The sequence below is a fragment of the Patagioenas fasciata genome, chromosome 1 (genome assembly GCF_037038585.1).
Source record: "Patagioenas fasciata isolate bPatFas1 chromosome 1, bPatFas1.hap1, whole genome shotgun sequence".
NCBI lineage: Eukaryota > Metazoa > Chordata > Aves > Columbiformes > Columbidae > Patagioenas > Patagioenas fasciata.
This window is the reverse complement of record NC_092520.1, coordinates 9,715,001-9,740,584: the sequence shown is the minus strand read 5'-3', so window position 1 is coordinate 9,740,584 and position 25,584 is coordinate 9,715,001. Positions and strand designations below refer to the sequence as shown.

General features: G+C 39.7%; 1 protein-coding gene across 3 annotated transcripts in view; it reads right to left on the bottom strand.

The window, feature by feature from the left end:
• Positions 1 to 25,584, bottom strand: part of TMEM135 (transmembrane protein 135) — a 179,304-nt gene that overhangs the window by 11,619 nt on the left and 142,101 nt on the right. For all 3 annotated transcript variants that reach the window (XM_071802470.1, XM_065832681.2, XM_071802500.1), the window contains 3 exons: positions 8,804 to 8,845; positions 7,173 to 7,319; positions 4,683 to 4,752 (listed from right to left, as the gene is read on the bottom strand). In XM_071802470.1, the coding sequence (XP_071658571.1) occupies positions 4,683 to 4,752; positions 7,173 to 7,319; positions 8,804 to 8,845 (259 nt within the window). The remainder of the gene's footprint in view (positions 1 to 4,682; positions 4,753 to 7,172; positions 7,320 to 8,803; positions 8,846 to 25,584) is intronic.

The following is a 25,584-nucleotide window of genomic DNA, read 5'->3' as shown; positions in this document are numbered from 1 at the left end:
AGCAATAAAATCATAGACAAATGACTCTCCCTTAAGATCTAGGAATATATGAAAGGCCTCAATGGGCAAACTTCATTCCTCTTCTGCTCCAGAATTCTGTCCTTTGAAGTACTCGCGATGACTTCACTTCCATGTTACTGACCAGCTTTTAACCACAAATGGGTGTACAGAGGAAAGTAATGGGGTGGGAAAAAAAAAAAAAAGAAGAGCATTTCTACACTCGAATGTTTGGAGAAAGCACTAAAGGAGGAAAAAGTCCACAAAAATAAATTCCAGAAAGTGTGAGAATTGACCCTGATGGTTTGGCACATGCTCATGGACTTTCCCTCAACCAAACCGGGGGCTGCGTGACGCCTGCACAGAGGGAAAGGGCAAAACTGGAAGGGAGATTATGAGCAGAGCTACTCAGAAAGGTTTTTTTCTTATTGCTCTACCTTGGATACAGAGCTGCTTTTTTACATCATGTCACAAAACCACACTGACGTTTTCTTTCCAAATTCTTTTCCCCAGTTCCTTATAACTTCCCCCACAGCTTCCTCTCATTATCCTTACCCTGTGGCTGAACTTCTCAAACCATTCTGAATCAAACCTATCCATTTTTAGGGTTGGAAGATGCCTTATCTGAAAACTATCTGTGCACTCACTATTGGCAAACAAGGCAGGCACGGTTTTCAGAAGATGCTCAAGGACATCGAGACAATTCCAGTCACAGGAATAACTGGCAGAGGGTTTGACTGAGCAATGTTCCCAACTCAGAAATGCAAAACATTGTTGCCTCCTACAGAACTTTATAACGCATCATAAAGCTCGTAAAATTTTATTGTGGTTAAACATCCAGTAATAAATTTTCCTGAAGCAATTACTTTCCCTGCTACTCGAGAAGGGGTTTAGGAGAATCAAGTGGAAGAAAATATATTGTGTCATCCAGTGATCCGGTAGCTATGAATAAATAATGTACTGCTGGTCTTAAAGGTATGTAAATGCTACGTATTGAACAGCTAACAACCCGATGTTTTCTGATCATGTAATGAAAATATATGTGAAGTAGGCAGAGATATAAATGTGCTGTGAATTTTGCGTAGTTAAAATGTCAAAATTGAGTACATATATTCACACCTAAATGAAAAGGTACCCTAGCGTTAAGTACATAGCCCTTGTCTTCCCAGAAAATTAGATTATGATACCAGGTATCACTATACAAAAAGAAAGTCCTAAGAGCAGCCGTTACCAACAAAGCCCACGCCAAGAGAACAGCCAACATTATGGGATGTTTGACATTTTCACGTGGCTGTAGGAAAGGTTACTCTGAAGGGATGAGGAACATAGCGTTAGGAAACACTTAAATTCCAACTAGAAACTCAGACACATCCAACACTACAATAAACATAAGTGAGAGAAGAAAACTCTGCTAAGAGCCATTTCTGCACAGAGGTTTTGAGTTGGGACTCAGATCAGCCAGAAGTAGCTGCACAGTGAGACTACATATCTGCAAAACTCATTGAATACACCTTTTGTTCCCTTTTGAGAAACAGATTTCTTAAAAAGTTAACAATACAGCCAAGACATTGGCTATAACTCAAATTCAGTAACACGCCAAAACTCAGTCAACCTGTCGCAATGTATTAGGAATCAGTTAAGATATTTAAAATAAATTAGTAAAGATATTGACAGTTTTCATGGGTATACGGTTGGCCTTCAAGAGACAGAATGCAGAGATTACAATCATCACAGTAAAAGAAAACCTCATGTTGTTTTTGGTCGCCCTCGTCATTAGGTGTGAGGGTCACCAGGTGTCATCTGCAGCATCAGCAGAGAAAATGCACAACTGGACTTGTACTGATGGCTCATGTCTCCTCATTGTAATCAAGTGGAATCCAAAAGAGGAAGAATATTGTTTAACTGCCTCTGGTAACTCTTTTCAGATATTTAAAAACCCAAAGCATTTTAAGTATTTAAGATATGAAGGGAAGTCTATGAAATGAGATGGCATGTCATTACTAAATGCTACATAAAAGCTACCATGGATTCTGCCAACAAGGTAATGTGCATTTAAACGTGAAACAGGAGAAAAAGAGCATGCAATGACAATTAAAGCACAGGTATGATAATGAGAAGATGAGATGTTCGAGCGTAAAGGAAAATACGGCACAGACAAGAAATCTTGGCAATGAGCAGCTCATCAGATCATGATCAGATTCAAAAGCTCCCCTACAGACATGGAATTGCAAAAAAATGCTCAAATCACGTCAGCCGGCAGTTACTATTGACAGACTCCAGAAACGGCCCCAGAGACAACAGCAAATGCATTAAGAATTTGGGATCTTTAAGAGTCCAAATACATAAAAATAAATGTCTTCACTCACGTTTTTATTTTTAAAAGTCACAGAAAAGGCAAGAAATTTAAAGATCTGGCTGCCAGTTTAGTGACATTTCCCTGATTTTATTATTGTAGTCAAGAATAATTTATACTAAAATCCTGTACATGACTGGTACAAGAATTAAGTATAGTTCAACTGCACAACTGGTATCTTTAAAGAAAGAACAGCCTTCCAAAAATGTGGGGGTACTTTAAATTATTATTTTCATGTAATTATTATTTTTGTCAGGTCAAGAGTTAGTTCAGCTCCACTACCAGTGGGGTTTTCTTCTGCCATCATTGCCCTCAAGGGTATATGAAATATGAACAGAATGACGCTGAATATACAACTGAAGAGAACAGAAACTACTTAATATGCCTATTTTGTTCTCTCTGTTATTTTCATCATTAACACATCTCCCTAAGTACCTAAGAAAGGACAGTAAGCAGTTCGGGGACAACCCAAAATCAGATTTGGGTCTCTCAACTAGAGTAATTCAACAAGACTAACTCCTATTTCTTGGTCACCCTTCTGTTTCAAAGGCCATGAAGTCACAAACATAATTGTTCTTCCCGCAGATTATGACAGTTTTCCATGGAGAAAAGGCATCAATTCCATTAGAACCCTACGAGAAATCCTCACTTGTTTGTTCTAACTGCACTTGTAAAACAATAGTGGTATGGGGGTACTTATAGATTTGGCTGCTGAGCATGTAGCACCGAATAGATCACGGTTTTGTGCGAGATAAATAAAAAGCTCAGAGAGCAAGTCTGGACTAACAGTAAGAGCTAATTACTATAAAATACACCTAAGTAACAAAAGACAGCACGTTACGTAAAGGTGCAGCAGACTGACGTTACAGGTACCCATCTAAAAAGATGCACACTAGGAGATGCTACCAGCAGCAGAGATCTGGAAATGCAGCATATCAACCCATAAAATCACTTCTGCTTCATTTTAATCATTTGAATGTAACCTCCACTGCAGTGTCAGATATTTATTTTGAGGGTCAGATGCCAAGATCTATGGGGAAAATACAGAATATTCTGCAAATTCTGCAGAGGGAAGGTTTGCTCCGCAGAGGACTCTGCCCAAACATGAGCTCTGAGGAGATGGGAGACAAAGGAGGCACCGAGCAGCAAAAGGAACAAGCACAAACCAAACGAAAAGTCCATGTCCCCAAAGATATTACGCCTTGAAGAAAAGAGCCCATGAATGGAACATTATGTGGACTGTGAGAGTGGTGAGAGGCTGTAGAATCCTAATTTTAATCTGGGTTCTGTTAAATATACATCCTTCCTGCAACAGAAAAGTTACATAACTATCCTGAACGATTCCTGAATGCTCTACTGCACATTCTCGTCGTAACTCAACAGGATACTTAAGCACCACCTCAAATCCCACCAACTCCAGTGCCACTTATACCCAAATGTTACTCGGTGGTCCACTAATACACCACAGCGTAAAAGGTGTGTTGATACAAGAAAAAATGATGTTAATAAACATACACGAATAAATGTTGTGCTACATCTCTTCTGATGCTAAATTTAAGCATAGCTCTTCTGAAATAACATTAACTGTATACAAAATTTTAATTTTAAAAAGTTATTTTTGAAAGTAATATGTATCAAAAGCATCTGAAGATACTCAAATGTATTTTTGCTGCTCCGGAAAAAAAAAATGTGTAAATTATTAAGTGACTGAGATCTTCTGGAGTCACACCAATTCCTAAAACAGGCACGGCAGGTGGTACCACCTGTGCCAGCCCAATGCCGGCCAAACCAAATCCCATCTATACAGTGCTCCACTGGAAAAAAAAAATGCGCTGATGACATTAATAAAGGAGAATGAATTCTGCCACCAGACATAAACAGCTCTTCCTGGGCACAGCATCTGCGACCGATCTCTCATTACCCTGAGCTGTTAAAATACCCGAGGGGCGCAGTGAGCCCAGCGCTGCAGCTCGGCGCCGGGGCCGCTGCCCAAGCAGCACATTCCCGATGCCTTACTCAGGGTGGGATCGCAACTGGGCTCAGCCGTCAAGTGCATCACATAGCTAAACACGTTCCTGGCTCATCAGCCCATTTTTTCCCACACGTTTTATGTTATTCATTCATTCCAGTTGATCTAAAAGACCGGAGAACTCTGACCTCCCACCACCCTTTCCTAAATTGAGAAAATCTGTTTTCAGGCTTGTCACATTTTCAATAGAAGAAGAATGAGTAACAGGCTCCTTTCTCACTTCCTAAGTGTGTGCTTTGTCCGACTACAGACTTTTACACTGTCTTTGCCAGAGTTTGTCAATCTGACTATTTCTGCACTTACTTTAATACAATATGAGATGCAATTATCTTCATAGTGTTTACAGCATCGATGCCTTGGGCCATGTTTGCACCTGCAAAAAGCACAATGAAATACATTTTAACTTGTAGCTGTTTTCAGCGTCATCAACAGCAGACTTCATAAATTTTTCTTGCCTAGAAATACACAAAGTGCTATTTTCCCAGCACTGGTTCTCTCCATTACTTATTGAAGGGCATTGTGAACTTTTATGATGCCATAAAAATACAATAAAAAGTAACAATGCTGTAGTTGTACAGCAAGAAGTGTCTGCATGCTTATTTGGATCCAACCTCTTGCCATGCTATGCATTAAATACAAAATAAAAGAACAAATTTTCTGCTGTGGTCATCACAGAGAAGTGACACGACCATTCCCGGTCTGTCTCTGCTCTGTGGTTCTGGAAGGACATTCAATCAAGCACCCCTGATCTGTGTCCTTACATCTTTCATAGCATTGTAAGGTTCACGGGAGGGCAAGGCAGAACATGCAGACACACAGAGCTGCTCTGTGAGCCTTCTCTCAATCACCAGCTTTTCACTTCTGGGCTATTTCTTCTACTGTGTCGATTTTTATGTAGCTTTTACTTCGTACTGAATTTGACGTTAAGCACTTAAAGGAGACTGGCTTGGGACGGTGGGATGCATGTGTTGCACAGTTGTTAGCCTTTCATTATGTAGAATTAAAAGAAGTAATTTCATACCAGGTCTGAACATTATATTTTGCTATAGCCAAGTATTTAAGTTTTAATGCAAAATAAATTACACAATTTATATACTGTGCCATAGATCTTGGAAGTTTTGAATCGTGCACTATAAACTCTAATGGCCATAAATCATCTGTGAGGTCAGTTTATGTGGCTAAAATTGTAATGAGAATGTGATCAGGTTACAGGCATTTAGACTCAATTATATTGAAAAGAACCATATGGAGGAGAAACCTGTGAGAGCATTAGGACTGAAAATCGAAAGTTTTCTGAATGTCTGAGTCAGGAGTTTCAAAACCTTAAAGAAAAATGCTCCTCTCCACCCATAGCCCTTCATCCTTGTACTTAATGAACAGCCAAAGAGCTGTGAACTGTCTTCATCAAGCTGAATGATGGGTATGTAAGACAAAATAGGCATAAACAACTTGGCTAAATTAATCTGCTTGTAGCTGGAGCTGTCTTCTCTTTCCAGGTCTTTTGTTGTCTAATACTGTTGTGCCTGAAAAGCCGCTGCTGACTTATAGTTTTCAATTAAAAACCACAGCACATCATAGGAAGTCACCATGTGATGCAGGTCACCTCATGTTTGTTTGTTATCCGAGCAAGTAAGAGAAGCCACTACTTTGGGAACACAACGCACATGGAAGAGTTGTTTCTTTCCTGCATGTCAGCAGGTAAAGATCTTGGTGACAGAACTGGTCCTGGAGAGGTCAATGGAAGGGAAGAATCAGAGGTGCCATGTGAACAGACCTCTACTCCGTTTTTTATTCCATCTTCCCTATAAATGAATGACTCCTGGTGGTACCCAACTTGCCTGAGGTGGACAAATGAAGCTCAGCAGGAGCAGATCATCTGAATGTATTAGCATGAAAAGCTCTCTGATGGCGTTTCTTTAAGCTCATACTAAAGAACAATAAATTGGATCCTATAGACTGGGATCCAATCACAGAATCACAGAATCTCAGGGATTGGAAGGGACCTCAAAAGCTCATCCAGTCCAATCCCCCTGCCGGAGCAGGAACACCCAGATGAGGTTACACAGGAAGGTGTCCAGGCGGGTTTGAATGTCTGCAGAGAAGGAGACTCCACAACCTCCCTGGGCAGCCTGGGCCAGTGTTTGCCACCCTCACCGTGAAGAAGTTTCTTCTCAAATTTAAGTGGAACCTTCTATGTTTCAGTTTGCACCCATATCTCACCTAACTTCAGGTGTCTAGATCTGACCTGGTGCAAAACAGTTGGAGACTCACTTTTTGCTTTGCAATTCCCTATTTCCTGATAGAGGAGGCTGGCCCGGTGCCACCAATCCTGTTCTTTGGTAGTTCTCCTTTATGCCATACAGGGATGCAGGCCACCAAAAAGATGATGCTATGGTCACTTAAGGTGACCTAACTAAGAATGGTTCCTGTGCAATTTCCCCTTTATATTATCACTACTTAGCACCAGCAGAACCACACCATGAGCTGGTTTTGCTGAAAACTGCAGACAAAACAACCAGTGCTCTCCCACTCAGAATGGACTGAACTTACCCCCCCTCATTAGAGAGCTGCACCTTGCAAGTCATTGCTATGACATATAGGTCTTAAATTATGCTTTTATTAGAGTTCAACCTTTGTCATCGCCAACTACCCAGTAAAAACGGAATGCAAAACACTTAAGTGCAAAGAAAAGTATTATAAAACATTGTCAAATCTAATGTAACAAACCACTAAAATGAGCTAAGTAAGAATGATTCATTTTGTTTTGTTTTTCTTTTGTTTTCTTCAACTCACACTTTGTCCATGAGCTTTTTTGTTAGGGCCAGTATGTTCATTGGCTGTGATATTTTTTCACAATGCTTTATCTTTCTATCTATTTTTGAAAAAGCCGCTTCAGGTGAAAACGAATGAGTGGGGATTTCTTCTTTCCCTACAATGAACCTGAAAAACAAAACAGAACAAAACAACAATTATATAAATAACTCAATGAAATACATACAGTCCAATATAAATCTCTTAAGAAGTTACCCACAGATCTGCAAAAGAAGACGCTTCCTATACAGCTGCTAAACCTTGTATCTCTTTGAAAATATTGCACAATATGTATTTAACCTTCAGATAATGGTCACAATCGCTGCCAGGAATTTTTTAAAACTACGAAAAAAGACCCATTACTGGGTAAGTCCATTTCTCATACAAAGCAAGAACACCAAATAAGAAAATAAAAAGGCATATGAAATGTCTCAATTACGTTCAGCAAAATGTGGTTACTTAGAGGTTGATTATTACTAAAATATTTTTACAAAATATCTATTTTGTAAAATCTTCAAAATGTTTTCGCTCCCACCAAGAGCATCAACTTTGTTTTGCTTGGCTTCATCTTCAGCCCTCTGTCTTCACCCAGAAGCTGATATTGTCAATAGACTGCTTTATCTTAGGTGTAGAATTACTGTATATCAAGGGCAAAGGAGGTCACAGCAGCAAGATGTTTCCTAACTCTTTGCAAATTACACTATATGCTGGTAGTCTTGCTGATGGTGATGAAGGTATGAAAAGTCTGTCATGTGATATGTAACTGAATCTCGCAGTGAACTGGAGGTTTCAGAAAGTGTTGTTTCTGCACGTTGCCATAGGAGAGTGTCATGTCCAGATGTCTGGACTATAGACTGAATTATTTAACTATTGGCACCTGATATCAAATTCCACAGCTGTTTCATAGCTGCAAACTCTATAAAATGTTTTCCACTACCAACAACAGCAAGTCTGTTTTGCTTGACTTCAGCTCTTCACCTGAGAGCTGATACTGTCCATGCACTGAGCAGCAGATGGAGCGGAGTTCATAAAAGACATATAAGAATAACATGTCTTCGTATTTCTGACATGAGACACAAAGATGGGACTCTGTGTAATGACCCAAATGAGTAACACCAGAGGGTCCCATCACAAAGTAAATTCTACGAGAGCATGGACTACCAGGCCGGACACAAGGTTTAGTGGTCCATTTAGGAACTCTCAAATGAATATGCCACAAGTCCATGCTTTATTCAGGTGCTGGGTGCAAAACTATTGTTGTACTCATTCAGCATTTTGGAAATACACCAAATAAACTTCAGGTCAAAACACAGCAGCCATTGGCTTCCAGGAGAATATAAAGAATCATGAATCCCGGTTTTAGAAAGATTAATGCTCCCTCAAAAACGTGCAACCATATGTCTGTGTTTCCTTTCAATAATGGTCCCAAACATGAAAAGACTCCTCTCTTCCCAGCTTATTATATCTTCTTCAAACTATGCTATACACCCCCAAAGTTGGAAAATTTTTACAACAGCGTGATTTTTCTCTCTTTTCATACAATGTTGTTGCTACTGTGCACGATTCCTCAAAATCTTCACTTTAAGCTACATACTCATGGAAACTTTACTTACTTTAGTGCGGAGTATGTAAATCCTTTCAAGCCATCTTTGCACCTGAAACATAAAAACAACAGGTTTTTCAATAATGGGCTGCTTGTGATACAACATAAAGTGTTATGGATCCAATATTATGTAGGAGGACTGCGGATGAACACCAGCTTCTTGTTAACGACAAACAGCACGTCTGTAACAACTCTGCGGCTGTGTCCAACCTCATAATTGTCACCACGGCCTTGGGACATCTCGGAAACAAAGGGTACAACACACAAACGCCAGTGCTTCTCTCTTTTATCCAAACCAAGAGTGGAGAAATTTTTAAAGGATGGTGACAGAACCACTGGGCTGACAATGGGTCACACGACAAAGAATTGTTGCTTTATGGAAAAGAAGTCACGATGGGGTTTATGACAGATAAATGTCACTGCAAGGGGAGAAAGGAGGGTTGGACCTCAATAAAATACCTACCCTCAAGAAGAGCTGCAGGGAATAGTTGTTCTGAGTTTGAGATAAATTGTTCTACTTTGCAGAGCGCTGATCTCTGCTGCTTGTTCCTTTAAGATGACTCTCGATCTGAAAGTGGTGTTTTTTCAATTATACAAAGGTTTTTCCGATTCTAAGCTTGATCATATGCATCCTCAGCTACAGACTACAGGGTTCTTGTGTCAATAATGACCACTGTAAAGAGTCCGTAACTGGCTGTGAAACATTCAGGTTATTGGCTTTTTCTGCCCAGGACACAATGAAAGGAGCTGAACCTGGCAGCTGCTACAGATTCTTCCTGGAAGACTTGTCAGTGTCATGTTGGTAGGAAAGCAAAGACCAGATACCTTTTTCTTCTTATAGAATTGCACGGGAAAGACATCATGGTAGCAATGCATTCCTGACACAGCACATAAAGCACAAACTAGCAACTTATCAACACCATCATTTCAAGAAGACATCTACTCCAAGAAAAGAGAGGACAGCAGTCGCAAAAGCTTTGGCAGTGGGAGCAGAAAAACACAATCCTTTGACTTCTGCCTGCAGAGACCAAGTTGTCCCTGCAAAGTCTGTGCCTGAATCCTCCCAAGACCACGTGCCACCATCTCCCAGTAGACACCATGCGTGGTCAACGTGTGCTACCAATGGCTGGAGACACCAACAGCAGGAAGAACATAACGAGATGAAAGATGTTCAGTGATCAAGACAGCCCTGTTTTCTCCCGGTAGGTGAGTGTCTGGTGCAATGCTGGTACAACATCACAGCATTAAATACTCCTGGGAAACTCTTCTCAAGGGTATGGCCTTCACTACATTTGTTTCCAAGGACTCGGGTTTGTCACCATGTACACAGTGCTAAGTAAGTATCAAGCACAGCTGCACACAGCACCAGGAAATTCATCCTGAAGAGCTTCTCTTTTACAATGACTGCACCTAAAATACTGGTTTCCCCAGGGAGGCGCCACGGCCCCAAGCCTGACAGTGTTCAAGAAGAGACTGGACAACGTCCTCAGACACACGGTGTGAACTGTGGGGTTGTCCTGTGCAGGGACAGGAGTTGGACTCCATGATCCTTGTGGGTCCCTTCCAACTCAGGGCATTCTGTGATTCTATATCTAGGGGTTAAAGGTAACCGCATACAAATAAAATGGCTCACTTTGTCTTTAATTAATATAGAACTTCGCATCAAAGATATGCAAACATTTTACTTTTTATGATTCTTTACCTGTAAGATTCAGAGGCTTAAAATTATCATAGCACTTTAACAAAGAGATGGACTGAAAGATGGACTGAAACAATCAGCTTTTTGCGAGAAATAACAGTGAATCACTGGCAGAACTGCAAATGGAGCCCAAATGCACAGGGCTTATATATATATCTGCTATATCCACAGAACCACAGTCTGGTATCACTAGTTTGATTTTAAACGTCCGATTGACTGTAAGTTAAATGAACTTTGATTTAAGGGTGTTCAACAAATTAAGTCTGCAAGCTGCCAGCTCAAGAATAGGGCCTTAGTTTCTACTTTTCCAGTAAATTAAAACCATACACAAACTGAAATGTAAACATGCATGTAAGTGTTTCTAGAATAATATTGAAACAGAAAGCAATAACAGTGTGAGCATAATGATGTTTTTGCCTTAATGACTCCAGTGCAGCTGCTGGTTGAGTTTTACGTGTCCCATTATTCCATTATCACACCAGCAGAGGTCCCTGCCCAACCAGTGCTGGGGCCAACCCGACCAACACCATCCTGCCGCTCATCAGCCTTAAACTCCCCAAAGACACCATTGCTCAAATCCTTTCTTCACTAATACTGAAATTCAGAAGAAACCTGAATCGCTGAAAGAGACAACACCACTCCAACCCCCTCCTCCTCCAAGAAACATGCAAAAGATTTCTAATGTCTATTCTAATCACACGATTAAAGTCAATTCTATGCAGTATTTGGTGTATCAAAACTTTGTTAATTATTCTTATTTTATTCTTTCTTCTGTATAACTATAGAGCTAAGAATCCCCCTGCAAAATGCACCAAAGTTAAATATGTGATTCAATACAGAAGCAACACTAAAGACACAATTCCATTTTTTTCCCATTAACTTTCTTTTTTAATTATAACAGTATAAAAGCACTATATAAGGTCTTAAACAGAACTTAATTCATGCTGCTTGCTGTCTAAAATTACTTGTGTAAAGTCATCATGCAAACTAATGGGTGCATGAAAATATTGCATCTTAAAGAGTTTCAAAACCAGAAGTCCTAGAGAAACAATTTTGAGTAATTTGCACTGTAACTTATCCTTCCTGACATGACAATTTTGCTTTTACAAATGAAGCAGCAACCAAAACCAAAACTCATGATTTAATATCTGGCTTTAAATCATGAATTCAGTACATAAAAGGCTCCAGAATACTGGTCTAGAGATTGGAATTGCCTTATTTATTCACTCACTGGGTACATACCATAGGTAGCAACAGGAATCCCCCCACGCTGACTGCAAACACGCTGGTTTTTGGGGGGCACAACAAAAGCTCCTGCAGGGACAGCGTGGAGACGTCACAAATTCAGCTTCAAGGGAGACTGTTGAGGTCCAACACTCGCTGCATATGGCACGTTTCACGAACACCTGGCTGCTAATAACTGAACTAAGACTAATGATTTGCTTCATACAGCCCCTAATTGGTAATAATAATGCCACCACTAATTGGTAATAATAACTTGTACTCAATGCTTCATTGCTCAAGGGGTGAAAAAGCCTGGCCTGTGCTGCTGACCCCTGTGAGCCATTCGAGCTGCAAATGAGCACAGTAAAACCTGTTACATGTGTCGGGCATTGCAGATATCCCCGAGACCGGAAAAACTTCAATAGCATATTAAAAGGTTGTTTTCAGGGTATTATTCAAGTGGGAAGGTCTGAGATAAGGGGTGAGTTGCACACCATTAGAGGTAATTCACCTCTGCTGCCGTCCTCTGCACCCTGAGCGCCCCAGGGATCGAATCCCAAGCTGCAAGAGGGCAGCACCGCTTTGTGCCCAGCGAGCAATAATTTAAAGGGTGCACAATCTGGTTCCATTTTCCCATCAGAAAATGGTACAAAGGGACCCTGCCAGCTGTCCCCATTGGGCACTGTGTACCTGGTCACTCAGAAATGCTCCGCTCCAGCTTGGCTTTGGCCATAGCAATAAATTCGAGTTCTCCAAATTCCCCTACTGGGACAGTTTTGGCACATGAGCAAATAGGGTTGATTTTAGTCGTGCATATTTGTAACACAAATTTAACTTATGGCCACACACGTTTATTTTTTCGTAAAGAAAACAGTAAAAGTGGAATAGAGCCAAGGCTTGATACTAACTATACTTCCAACTAGACATGAACTAACTCTAATTATTTATGTTTGTGTATGTGAATAGGTGCTGTACATGAGCACCCTACTCTCCCTCCATCCTGTGGGAAGGAGAAGTTCCCACACTGAACTGCAAGGCTGCAGCTGCCAGCAATTCTGCTTTGGGCTTTTTTATTAGAATGTCTTGTCATAAGTGTTCTAAAGATTTTCTCTGTGACCAATTGATACACCCTGTGCAAGAAGCCTTCTGGAGAACCAAGTCACTTTGCACCCACGGAACTGGTGAAGAGAAAGCAGCTCACAGCACCAACACATGCCATGTTTAACAGCATCCCCGTATTGCTTGTGTTACCCTTCAGGGTAGGAGTAAATTAAAAACTCCTCTACGCAGAGCTCTCATTACGGCCGCGTGGGAAGGAAGCACCACAAGCATGGGACATGCGGTGGCACATCACATCTGCCTGTAGAGACTGATCGGAGGTGGAGGTGACCACGGTTCCGAGTTAAGGTGTTTTATGGGGAAGGGAGGATCACAGTGATGAAACGTGACTGTGTCTGAACACGCCAGCTATATCCCTTGCTATGAGGAATTAAAGGGTACCCACGCTCCTTTGTGAGCTGTGTGAACTCGAGGATAATCCACTTTCCATTTCAAGCTACATCCTCCTTCTGTTTTTCTATCCTTCACTCCTCTCCTTCCCCCAGTGTTAACAACAGTAAACACAGTAACAGTTGTCATTTTTTCTGAGATGTCATCTTTATCCATTTATCTTCTTCCTTTTCCATCTCCCACTTCGCTCTTTATTTCTGCAAGTCGAACTCCTGTTTCGTATTTGCCCCCATCTGTCCTTTAAATGTTATTCTCAAAAGATCATTTGTTTTTCTTAAAACCAAATCATCCATCATTACCTTCTCCACCCCTCCTCATGGTCTGACACTCTCTACCATGTTTATCAAGCGGGTTGTGACTACAACATTGAAATTGCAGAATAAGCGCCACTGAGAATGAGATTATAAAGAAATTCAAGATCCAGGGACACACATTTAATCATTCTGAATCAGAGAAATGGAAGAATTAGTTCAAGCTCAGTTCTAAGTTGTTTGAAAGTAATTTGTTTATGTGGTTACCGTAAGATAAAATCCCATTTCGGAAGTATTAGTTTTCCAAAAGGCCTTGGGAAGCAAGAACAATTTCAAACCAGTAAGACCTTCCTCACTAACTGTGTAGAAAAAAGTTACTTTAAAATGAAGTATTTTATATCTGTGGATATAAAATAAGAGCTAACCCAGTCAAGTCAGATAAGACAAACGGGATTGAAAACAAAGGTTTTTCAGAACGGTGTACCACTAGTATTTTTCCCAGCAGAAGAACACACATTTTCATTTTTAAGTGAAAAATGTGATTTATAAAAATTACGATCGGACATGCCACAAAACCTATTTTGACTTGTCACTACTCAGTTGTGGTCAACTTTCCAACTATCTGAGCGGTATCTAGATACTTCCCAGGGACCAAAGAAGAACATGATTATTATGTTAATCTTAATGCCTAAATCCATTGAGCTGTCAGTGGGCTATGATGAGGCTGCAGAAAGACATTTAGATAAATCTGTGGGAAACCGGATCCTAAAAATCTTTGTAGATACGGTTACACAAGAGTCTTCTGACTTCAGCAGCTTCTCATGACTTTCACACCAGCTTGAAAAAAAATACTACTCTGCTTACTAATTTTCCTATCAGAAACAAAGCGCATCGAATCTAAAATTATAGCACCCTACTTGGAAGCAGAGAAGCATTTAGATGTAATTCCTTTGGATCAAAACCACCACTTTAAGTTGAGCAGCATCTCAATACAAAGTAGCTTCCATTCTAGATCTACAGCTCCATGAGGCACAAAGGATCAGAATGTGGAAAGTTTCCTTCATAGATGGATAGATTGCTTTAACATTCAAGATTTAGTGAGATTTTTAATTCCTTTCCTTTCCTTTCCTTTCCTTTCCTTTCCTTTCCTTTCCTTTCCTTTCCTTTCCTTTCCTTTCCTTTCCTTTCCTTTCCTTTCCTTTCCTTTCCTTTCCTTTCCTTTCCTTTCCTTTCCTTTCCCCTCCTCTTCCTCTTCTTTTTGTCATTTCAACTAATCACCTTTATTTTACTAAAGACATCTCACAAAGATAACTCAATCCAAAAAGGATATCCATATTTCAAGCTACGTTATTGTCCCCTGTATAGATGTGCAAGCATTTTTGTCCATCCATCCAGACTGAAACACACCTTTAGAGACTCCAAAAAATCACCACATCAAGGCACCTGGAAATGCAGAGAGTAGAAGCAATGTGTTCCATGCACCAGCTGCCGTTAACTTTAACATTTCCCCCAATATCAAACCAAAGTCCTTCCTTTGTGCTACGTCTCTATATCCCAACTTTTGTCAGATGATGCAGGAGCAGGAAGAACCACTCGCTTTCCTCTTGTCCTCCATGTTGCCAGGAATGGGATAGAAAACCTGATGGAAAACCTGCTGCCTCATCCAAGACTCATCACCATCATGAGGAGCAACTTGTGACTGGTGCAGAGGAAATCCAGAGGCAAATTTAAGGGAAAAACTTCCCCTTTTTGTAGATTAAGCATTTATTTTCTTTCCATCTTTCCTCACAGGTCTTGTCTGTTAACCCAGGATTATGAAAAAAATGATAAGGAGCAATTATAACCAAAAAATCTAATCTTGTACCCCATAGGCAACACGTAGACTTCGAGAGACATGTCAAAAAACACATTTGAAATAACTGAAGTCAGAACAGTTGTAGCAGAAACTCTTATAAAAATGATACTTTGAACTATTAAATGTGCAATACAGCTGGGATCAAACTGCATTGAAAAGTCTCATTGCTTGTGTTTCCAAATCCGACTGATAGTTTAACTTTTGTGTGTTTAAATTAAAAGTGAAAGAATGTATCCATGACATTTCTTTCAGCTGTGCTTGAAGTATAAAACGATATTTTGAAAAGGCTATATTTTTGTAAGTAGTACATGGAGTGAATATAAAACTATGTTTTTAAAAAATGAACAAAGAAAGAGCAAGTAGGGACAATATTCAAGGCGAAGGGTAAAAGTAGCAGAGCAGAGCATGTAGATTATTATTTCTAGACCTGTATTGAATGCATCATTTGCAACACTTGGATAGAAAGGGTGAATGGAAACAACAAGCAGCGTAGTCAAGAGCAAACTGTGGTCCCATTAATCTTTCATGTAAATCCAGGGAATTACATTTTTAAAGAAAAATTCTGCAATTCTGGCAAGAATGTGACACTGCAGTTGAAAAGAAAGCTGTTTATACTGAAGTTACAATACTATATCAGGGTTGTAAACCAAAGCTGTTATCAATCAACTCTTCACATCTGATTGCTAATCAAGTTTTGTGTGTTATTGCCAAACGCAAAATCCGATTTGTAGTGAAGTTCATTATCCCACTACTTACAACGCTCACATTTCTTCAGAGATTAGCGCTTCCTTAAATGTGCATTTTTGAGTAAATGGATCAATTCTCTCAAAAGATCTTAAAAGCAAAGAAAAAAACATGTTTAATTGTTCTATCTGGATGCAGCCCTTCCACGTGTTTGTGTAGCAACAACGTTCTGTTGTGGGCTCAGCAGCAGCAACTGAGTCACCCCAATGGCTGCAAACCCTCTCCAAATCCTTCATCAAAGCCCCTGCCTCACACGGCTGATACAAGAAGCCAATTTCAATTAAAATTGTTGACTAAACAATGAGGTTAAGCTTTTCCCTGCTTAGTTCAACTGGTTTGTTGAAATTTGGAAAGTGATGTGATTTTTCAACTACCCAGTTTTAACCTTTTTCTTACAAGTGTTCTATGGAAAAAGGCACCTTGTGCTACAGCAAAACCCAAACACTCTCTCCGAATCAGGCACAGAACAAAAATAGGAAATGGCCAAAAGATCCTGGAAGTATGAAAATGGGAAGTCAAACTGGTTCTAGGAGCATGAGGATACAGAGAAATATACCGTGACGTGCACAAAACCACATCCACCCCCACGGTCAAGGATGCGCTGATGCTGTTTCATTGTTGTTAGAACAATGAGAACAGTCTGTCACCAAAGGGGACATGCTGTTATCAGATTAAATAGTAAATGATCTTGACTTCATACCGGGTTTGGCTCAGGTTAAATAATGGTGGCATCTGCAGCAATTCTATGTTACACTGAGACCTGTGCTAAATTCATCTACTGACAAACTGTCCTCTGGCTCTTTCTACTGTCTCTCTGCAACGGGAAATCAAGAAAAAAGGAAAAAGAGAAGCTAAACTTGGAGCTGTTTTCTGTAAACATACTTGATGCTATTTGCAGGTGATTCAAAACTTCAGTCAGCTAAAAACCTCTTTCATAGAGACTGATTGATGGATTAATTCAAGTATTCAAGAGAAATGGATACAATATTTGCTTTCCCCAGAAGATGCCACAAATGGATTTGAAGGAAACATTTGGCTGTTTGCTTTGTTTCGATTTGGGGAAAATGTGATTATGAGGAGATGACCCATTTATACTTTTATATTATATTACCCATATCTCTGACATTTAATAAAATGCACTTGTATAAACAGAATAAACTTATAATGAAATGAAAAGCTGTAAAAAATATTTGAAAGAAATCAACAATCATTCTGAATATGCCCAGGCATAGTGAAGGCACTACATGCCTCCTAAATCACTGAGATATTATTTGTAAGGACTTGAAGTGAGATTTTCACTCTGTTAATCAAAAATATTCTTAATTGTCTATAATGCAGAACATTGCCAAAATCACCAATACTGTTACAGCTACATATTGAGCCATAAGCATTAGGACACCACCAGTTTGTTGCTACACTCAAGCTAAATTACCACATTGCAAAGTTTTTTGAAACTTAAAACTTTTATTTCTGGCTCCATAGTATTTCTGTGTGAGGACCTCCCCTGCTTACTTGGAATTTACACACAGATGTGTAAACGGGCTGTGCAGACAGGCCTCTGAGGTTTATAACTATCATAGGAAGTCTTGAAAATAGATTAAAAACTCAAAACCGAGCTCCAAGAACCACAGGGTGAACAAAGTATTTGTGTATAGCCTCAGAAAACACTATTTTGAGAACCAAATTTCAGTGCTACCACAGAAATCCACTCCTAAGGAACTCCCTTGCCGGCTTGCACTGCAGCAAGGGACCAAACTTCATTCTAAAATAGTTTTATTTTAAATTACTACAGTGTTATTCAAACAGATCATATTTTTAGAGCTGCACACCCAAGTGCATTATTTGAACTAGAAAGTTGCATCACAAAAGAAGGAATGGAGAGGCTGGTCATGAAACTCGGAGTGATGTAACACAAAGCCCAAGTCTATAGGTCACAGTTGAAGGGGGGAAGTGTCACTTCTGCAATGGACTTTTGGTCCTTTCCTATTATAGTGATTACATAAATGTGGCTTTGGAACATATGTAATGCTTTTTTTTTTAAATGTAATGTAAAAACGTAATGATTTTTTACAACAAACAACTGAAAATATAATGAACTCCATCACAAGAATGTGTGCAATCACCCAGATAAAACACAAGATCTCCTCAAAAATATGAAAAAAATAATAATATGTAATGTGGAATACTTCCTGCAATTAACTCATTTAACTAAGTGAAAGAACATCATATTAATGAAAATAACCTTCCAAAAATTATAGCTGAGGATTCGACCACTGTTGATCCGTAGTTTGCAAGATCTATTGCCTTCAGCAAGCTGAGATAGAAAACATGTGACACTACACTAGGAAGCCAGAACTTGTATGTTAAAATGTAGACTTATTTGGCAAGGTAAGGAAGTAACACTGCCAAAAGAGAAACAAGCCATCCAGAAACACTGGTTAACATTATCTAAATGAATACACGCCAGAAGCTCTAAGGTAGAGCCAAGGCTTGTTTTAGGGCTACAAGTCAATGATGACTTGACTCATTTTTAGTCAGAAAACCTCTAATTCTCAACAGCTTCTACAATCTATCAAGCACGGCCATCATCAAATTGTCGAGTCTGGTGAGACCCCACCTGGAGTCCGTCCGTCCGCCTTTGGGGCCCCCAGTACAAGAAAGACATGGACCTGTTGGAGAGGGGCCAGAGGAGCCACAGAAATGATCAGAGGCTGGAACAGCTCTGCTGTGAGGACAGGCTGGGAGAGCTGGGGTTGTTCAGCCTGGGGAAGAGAAGCTCCAGGGAGACCTTATTGTGGCCTTTCAGTGCTTAAAAGGGGCCTGTAAGAAAGATGGGGACAGACTTTTTAGCAGGGCCTGTTACGGAAAGAAAAGGGGTGAAGTTTTTAAACTAAAAGAGGGGAAATTCAGCCTAACCATGAGGAAGAATTTTTTTAAAACAAGGCTGGTGAAATCCTGTCCCAGGTTGCCCAGAGAGGTGGTAGATGCCCCATCCCTGGAGACATCCCAGGCCAGGCTGGACGGGGCTCTGAGCAACCTGAGCTGGTGAAGATGTCCCTGCTCATGGCAGGGGTGGCACTGGATGAGCTTTGAAGGTCCCTTCCAACCCAAACTGTTCTGTGATTCTATGATCTTTGTAGCTGCCAATGCTACACTAACACGCAACAAAATATACATGTGAGTTCCCAAGTAATATATACAATAAAAAGCACAAGTATGAGAATATTTTCTTTTCCTTCCATGCTTGTTTTCTTGCAACATATTAGGTATGGGTCAGTTTCTAGGGAAAGTTATTACTGGCAAAGACAGGGATCTTCTCTTTATTGTTACCAAGAAAGGCTGCCAGGTGTCCTACAGCGCTACAGCACTGGGGTGTCTGGCTGCTGAACCAGTCCTGCTGAAGGCAACTGTTCACATGATGAAGCAGTCTCACATGGAGCTATCTACCATGTTAGGTAGGGACACAACATTCCTGTCCATGTCACCATCACACTACACTCAGAGAGCTGGTCCTACCAAGAAAAGCCATGACTAAACTGATCCTGGAAACCAGGTTGGCAATGCAAGGCACTAGTGTGCCACAAAAATGTAACAAGTCAATAGAAAGGGGCTCTTGTGTCTCCATCAAAGATCTACATCACACAAAAATAACATCTCATTGCAAAATCACAGAATCTTTCATAATAGGTAAGGTTTAATCATTGCTGTTTCAGGAAAAAAGTGATCCTATTCAGCCTTAAATTCAGAATAAGCAAGGGTAACCAGCATTACTAACAACATACTTGTGATGTGTTGACATTTGCTTTTGTCGATCACTAAATACGTAGTGTAATCTCCATCTTTCTGGGCGCAAGTCATCTAATTTCTAGAGAAGGACAATCACAGGCTGATTATGAGCCACCCATGTAAATGCAGTAGTGAAAAAACCCATATAACTTCAGGATGCTGTAGCCGAGTTATTTTTGGTCAACATGAAGTTAAACAATAAATATCATACTGTCTGGGAAAGGAGGAATTAGAACAAACTGTAATTCAACTGGCTTCCTAAAGAGGAAGGTGCCTACTGCGAGAAACCATAATACACAAACAGACATTGTAAGCACCTGGAAGACAATCATGAGGACATGTCTAACAATCCACACACACTTATCAAACAAAATCCCAAACAAAACTCTTTTAATACTAAGTAACATGTCATGATTAGAGATGAAAAGCAGTATGGGTCATACACTACTGACTTGATTCAAGCTGTGGACTCTGAAGCATGTGACATTTTCTTTTAGAAACCACCAGGGAATTATCATCTAATGGAAGATATCTAGAACATATTCAAAACCGGTTAGACACGAGTAGTGGGAGAGCAGTTATCAAACTGGAAGGATGTACTAAGTGGTGCTCCACAAGGACCTCTCCTGCATGTCTACTACTCAACATTTCAGTAGGCAGAGAGGTGACAGAGCAAAAGTGTACGCCTGTTATATTTGTAGATAGTACCAAGCAGGAAAGGGCTATAAGTGGAAGAGAAAACAGAAAAAACAGGATGCTATTCATTGATGGCACGTGAATTACATATATGTAGTAACAATCAGCTACACAAATACAGGATAAGAACTGTGGAGGGTCGAAATGCAAAAGCCACTCTGAGATGTAGAAGAAAGGCTATTACCAGCTGAAATAAATTCTCTTATGCATCACACTTCAAGGTGGACTCATTTCAGGGAAAGCAGAACAGAGCAATGAGAATTATTTGTACGGATTCTGGAATAACCGTGGTTGTTCTGATACAGGGAATTGACAATTAACTAATTAACACTTAAAGAAATAATTAACACTTAAATAATAATTAACTAACACTAACACTTAAAGACACTTACAGAGCTGATCCTTTAACCCACATCACTATTACCTAGCCTTGCTTAGCTCTGTGTAACTTATTGTACGAGAAACAGGACTTCACTGAGGCCTTGCAAAGATAATAATCCTTGGAGCATCCTTGGGTGAACTAGATAACAGAAACTTGGGCACAGGACAGGAGATACGCCAGTTTTAACCAACTCATCACACTGGACCAAAGGTGACCGTGTACAGAGAAAGAGGACCCGGCGTCACGATCACTGCGCAGCTGCAACCAGGAGGAGCCGGAGGTGGAGACTCTGGAAATGCTCTCCCGGAACTCATTGTAATAAGAACCACCTTCTCGGGGACAGGTTATGAGTATGTATAGGCATTCCTAAAAACTTTCATGAATATGTAACACCTTACTGTATTTAACCAAGCTCACAGCTACTGTAAAACACACACACACCTTGGGTGAAGCTATTCCCTGTGTGTGTCCAACATCGTAAATACATACCTTCCTTACAGCCTCAAGGGTTGTAAGGTCATTTCCACGCCTCAGTTCTGTCTAAAGAAGACGTGAGCAGAGCAGAGGGAGACAAGGAAAGAAGAAGCTGGGAGGATGTGATAAGTCTTAGTGAAGTTATGGATTCTGAAATAACCATGGTTGTTCTGATACAGGGAACTGACAATTAACTAATTAACACTTAAAGAAATAATTAACACTTAAATAATAATTAACTAACTAACACTTAAAGACACTTAGAGAGCTAACCCTTTAACCTACATCACTATTGCCTAGCCTTGCTTAGCTCTGTGTAATTGTACAAGGAACAGGACTTAAGTTTGCTACAAAGGGAAGGGAATAATCCGTTTCTTCAGTGTTTGTGCTGGATAGGAGAAAAAGTAATAGATCACAGTTGCATCAAGATATATTCAGATCAGACACTGAAAAAAATCTTGTGATAAAAACGGTTAAGAATAGGAATCGACTGTTGAAGGATGTCACGGACTCACCATTACTGGAGATACTACAGAATAAGTTAGTCAGATATTTGACATGAATGGAGGTAAAACTGGACAATCTCTCATGATTTCTTTAAATCCTTTTATTCTATATTAAGAGATTGAAAAAAGTATGTAACAGTGAAATGTTCTCAAATACTCAAAGTTTAAACCAACTATGCAACCTTATTAAGGGGGAAGAGAAAGTGGAGATGCTGCAGAGCTGTTCTGAAGATTTCTTTCTCCTATTAACAGAGAAGTTATCACCGCAGTGAATGAGGATGCAGAAGGGACTCGCACTCTGTTCTACTCAGGTCAGCCCTTTGTGCCTTCAGCTGAGAAATTCCTCAAAGAAATACTAAATAAGAGAAAGAAAGTAATATTTGAACTTTGAATTCACCTGTTTCTTCTTAGAATTGTCTTTCACTTCTAAAGAAGTCACAAACGCAACCACTTGTCTTCCTGGAAAAAAACTGAGTTGTCCTCATTTTAAATTTAGATAGCAAGCTCAACATACTTTGTCATCCCTGAACAGATGAAGTCAAATAGCATGGTGTGGCAAACAAACATTAATGTGGTTGAAGTCCAAGCAGGTCTGGGAACAGAAGATGTTGGATTGTCCTTGTCTGCTAAAAGTAAAGGTCAGTTTTGGACCTTAACTTCAACTATGACAACATGAAGAAATCAAAGTACCCTTAAGTGCTACACAGTGCCTCTCAGTTCTGGGTTAACAGAAGAGAAGAAACCAGGCAAATAAATCCATATGGCCACAATACACACCTGGAGACACGACACAACTGCCTTGTTGTGAAACACACCCCAGAGACATCTGTCAGAGGGCTGGAGCGCACATCTGCCACCACTTGTGTGCTTGATAAATGTGCAGCCCATAGGAATTAACTGTTCCACTTGCCTGTGCCAGGCGCTTCTTCCAAAGTCAACATTTCATAAGGAGCGATGTCAGCCGTGACTGACAGAGCAGGACTGAGCAGGAAGGTGGGGGTCATGCTTGTACCCCCAGGTTAAGTAGGGCACCTTTTCTCTCCTTCTGCTGGGAGTTTTTCTGTATGGAGCATTTCAGAAGACATTTCATGTCCCAAATCTTGTTTCTGAGATGCAAGACCCCTTCGTAAGGCCTTAGCAAAAACAAATAAATAAACGAGTATCAAGAATTTCCAATGACGCATCCCTTTAATTCTATTTGAGGCAACAACATGTAGCAAACTAAAGAAAGAGTGTAATGTGCAAAGGCAAATTTTGGCACGCTGGACCTGCTAATACAACACATTTTGGCAGGGAAGGAAGAAAAGCAGTGGAGGAAGGATTTGCACCATGAACTATTCCCTTAGCTCTGACAGCTTTCCAGTGAAAAAGTTCAGTTTACAGTAATATCCAGGACGTTTGGACTGTGTTCTTCAGGGGATTACAGTTCTCCATCTATCTCTCCCCAAGCCAGAACATGTCTCTTTTTTCCTAACTGCACCTGATGCTGACTCACAGGCCGCTCTGGATGCTGCAAAGTCATGAAAGCAGATTAGGCGAGGCTGCTTAATTTTTAATTTGCAGCAATTAGGTGGAGATGAATCCAAGTTCTAGTGGCATGTTCTTGGCAGTTTTTCACCACTTTAATATGTTCATCAACATTATATAAACAGTTTTACAAACTCCATATAGCAGATGGTAATTCTTGGACCTATACTATTTCAAGTGTTTATAATAAAGTTATAAAATGCAATCCATGCAGAAGTCAACTGTGGAAAAAACTATTACGGTTTCAAAATTTCACTTGTACCCAGCAAATAACTACAGCAACAGCTTTACATTACTACAGCAACCACAAGTCAACAAAATTATGCTTAAGCCAAGTGAGTTATTAGTAAGTATGTGAACCAGGCAATACATAGGAGCTGCATGGTCATTCAGCCTACAAATTACTTACTGCAGTTTAATTTGATTCATTATTCACTGTCTACTGGCATACAACACTGTTTACGAACACGTTTCACCCGAAGTATACTAATAGTTGAAATTAAGAAGTATTGGTTAAAGTGGAAGAAATTAAAGGTTTATGCAATTAGGTAATTGCATGAATGTGCAGATTCATGGTAAATTTTAAATATATACTCACAGGAGACAAGTTTTTAAAAAACTTGAAGTGTTCTTCAAGAGGATTCAGGAAACCCACAGCACTTGTGAAAAGAGACGATTAGAACTGGGATCGACCAAGAGCTGATGTTTTCAAAAAAGAATGTAAAGAAGCCATGTTTTGAAATGATGTATTTCAGTCTACAATACAGAGAATAAGGAAAGGATTCATGGCAAGGATTAGGATGCTACAAATCATATGGAACATATGAATAGGAGTCTGTTTCCATGTATCAATAGGGGTTTAATTTCTGAATGAGAAGCTTAAGCAAGGGCACATTCTTTTGTAAAACATCCCACGGGTTTCCTAGAATACGGAGACTTGGTAACATCCTCAGTTCTAACTTGACTCAGTAAGTTCTTATAAATCTGCTATCAACATTTTGCGTAATGCTTAAAAGACTAAAATATTGGAATTGATTTTTGAGGAAGATAATAAAAGAAGAAATTAAGTACATGAGAGAAAATGAAATTATCTCGTTCTACTAAGAAAAGCTTATCAAAAAGAACTGGTTGTAACTTGTCAAAGTTTGCCACTCTGGCTGCTATCTGAAACCAAGGTTCCCCAGGAAAAAAAAAACCCAACACAATAATAATCCTCAAACAGCTGGAAACCATCCTAGAGATACAAAACAAATCACTTGCGAAGAGAATTCCACACTCCAAAGCCTTAATCAGTAACTCCGTACAGGCAACATAACAAACAAAACCCAGAAGGAACATGAACATCCCTGGTAACTGGTGTCTCCTAATTGCAGAGCATCAGCACAGCTTCAATAGGAAAGCGGAGGCTGAATAGGATTGTCTGATAAATCTACTGCTCTCAAACACTCCGCTCAGTATTCTTGACCCTGTAGGTCACAACCTTTTGCTCCCAAGTCACTCATGCAAAGGGGGATGAAGAGGTTTAGCCCATTCTATTAAATCCTTGTAATTATTTGTTACAGTTTTAAGCCATCTAGCATTATACGCACAGTAAGCTGGTGAATCACACATGCCTTTTTCAAATGAAAAGACAATAGATAAAATGGATGCAAGTTAAAAACCTCTAAAGTAGCCCAAAATTTCTTAATTACTTCTATATTCAGCTGGTAAGAACTCTGTGTAGTAGACAAATTAGATTTAATAGCCTCTAATTATACCTAAACCAAACAAATCTGAATTATTTCACAATGGAAAGACATGAGAAATTTATCTAAAGCTTAAATCTATGACAAAGATGGGAAAAACACATGCTGCCCACAACTGGGTATGAAAACCAGGGTACCATCAGAGAGCAGCATAGTCATAAATAAGTCTCTGGATAGTCAGCTTTCATTCTCAAATATCACATCACTAACAGTTCGCTGTCAAATATAATATTTTTTTTATGGTGTAATTTGGCTGAAATGTGCCCAATGCACTGTATAAAAATGATTACTTCACCTCATGAATCACTTTTCATCAACATACTTTTAAATACAGCTGCGAAAATTTTGTTCTAGAGAAAACCAACAATTTCACATTGTTGATTTATCTGTGCC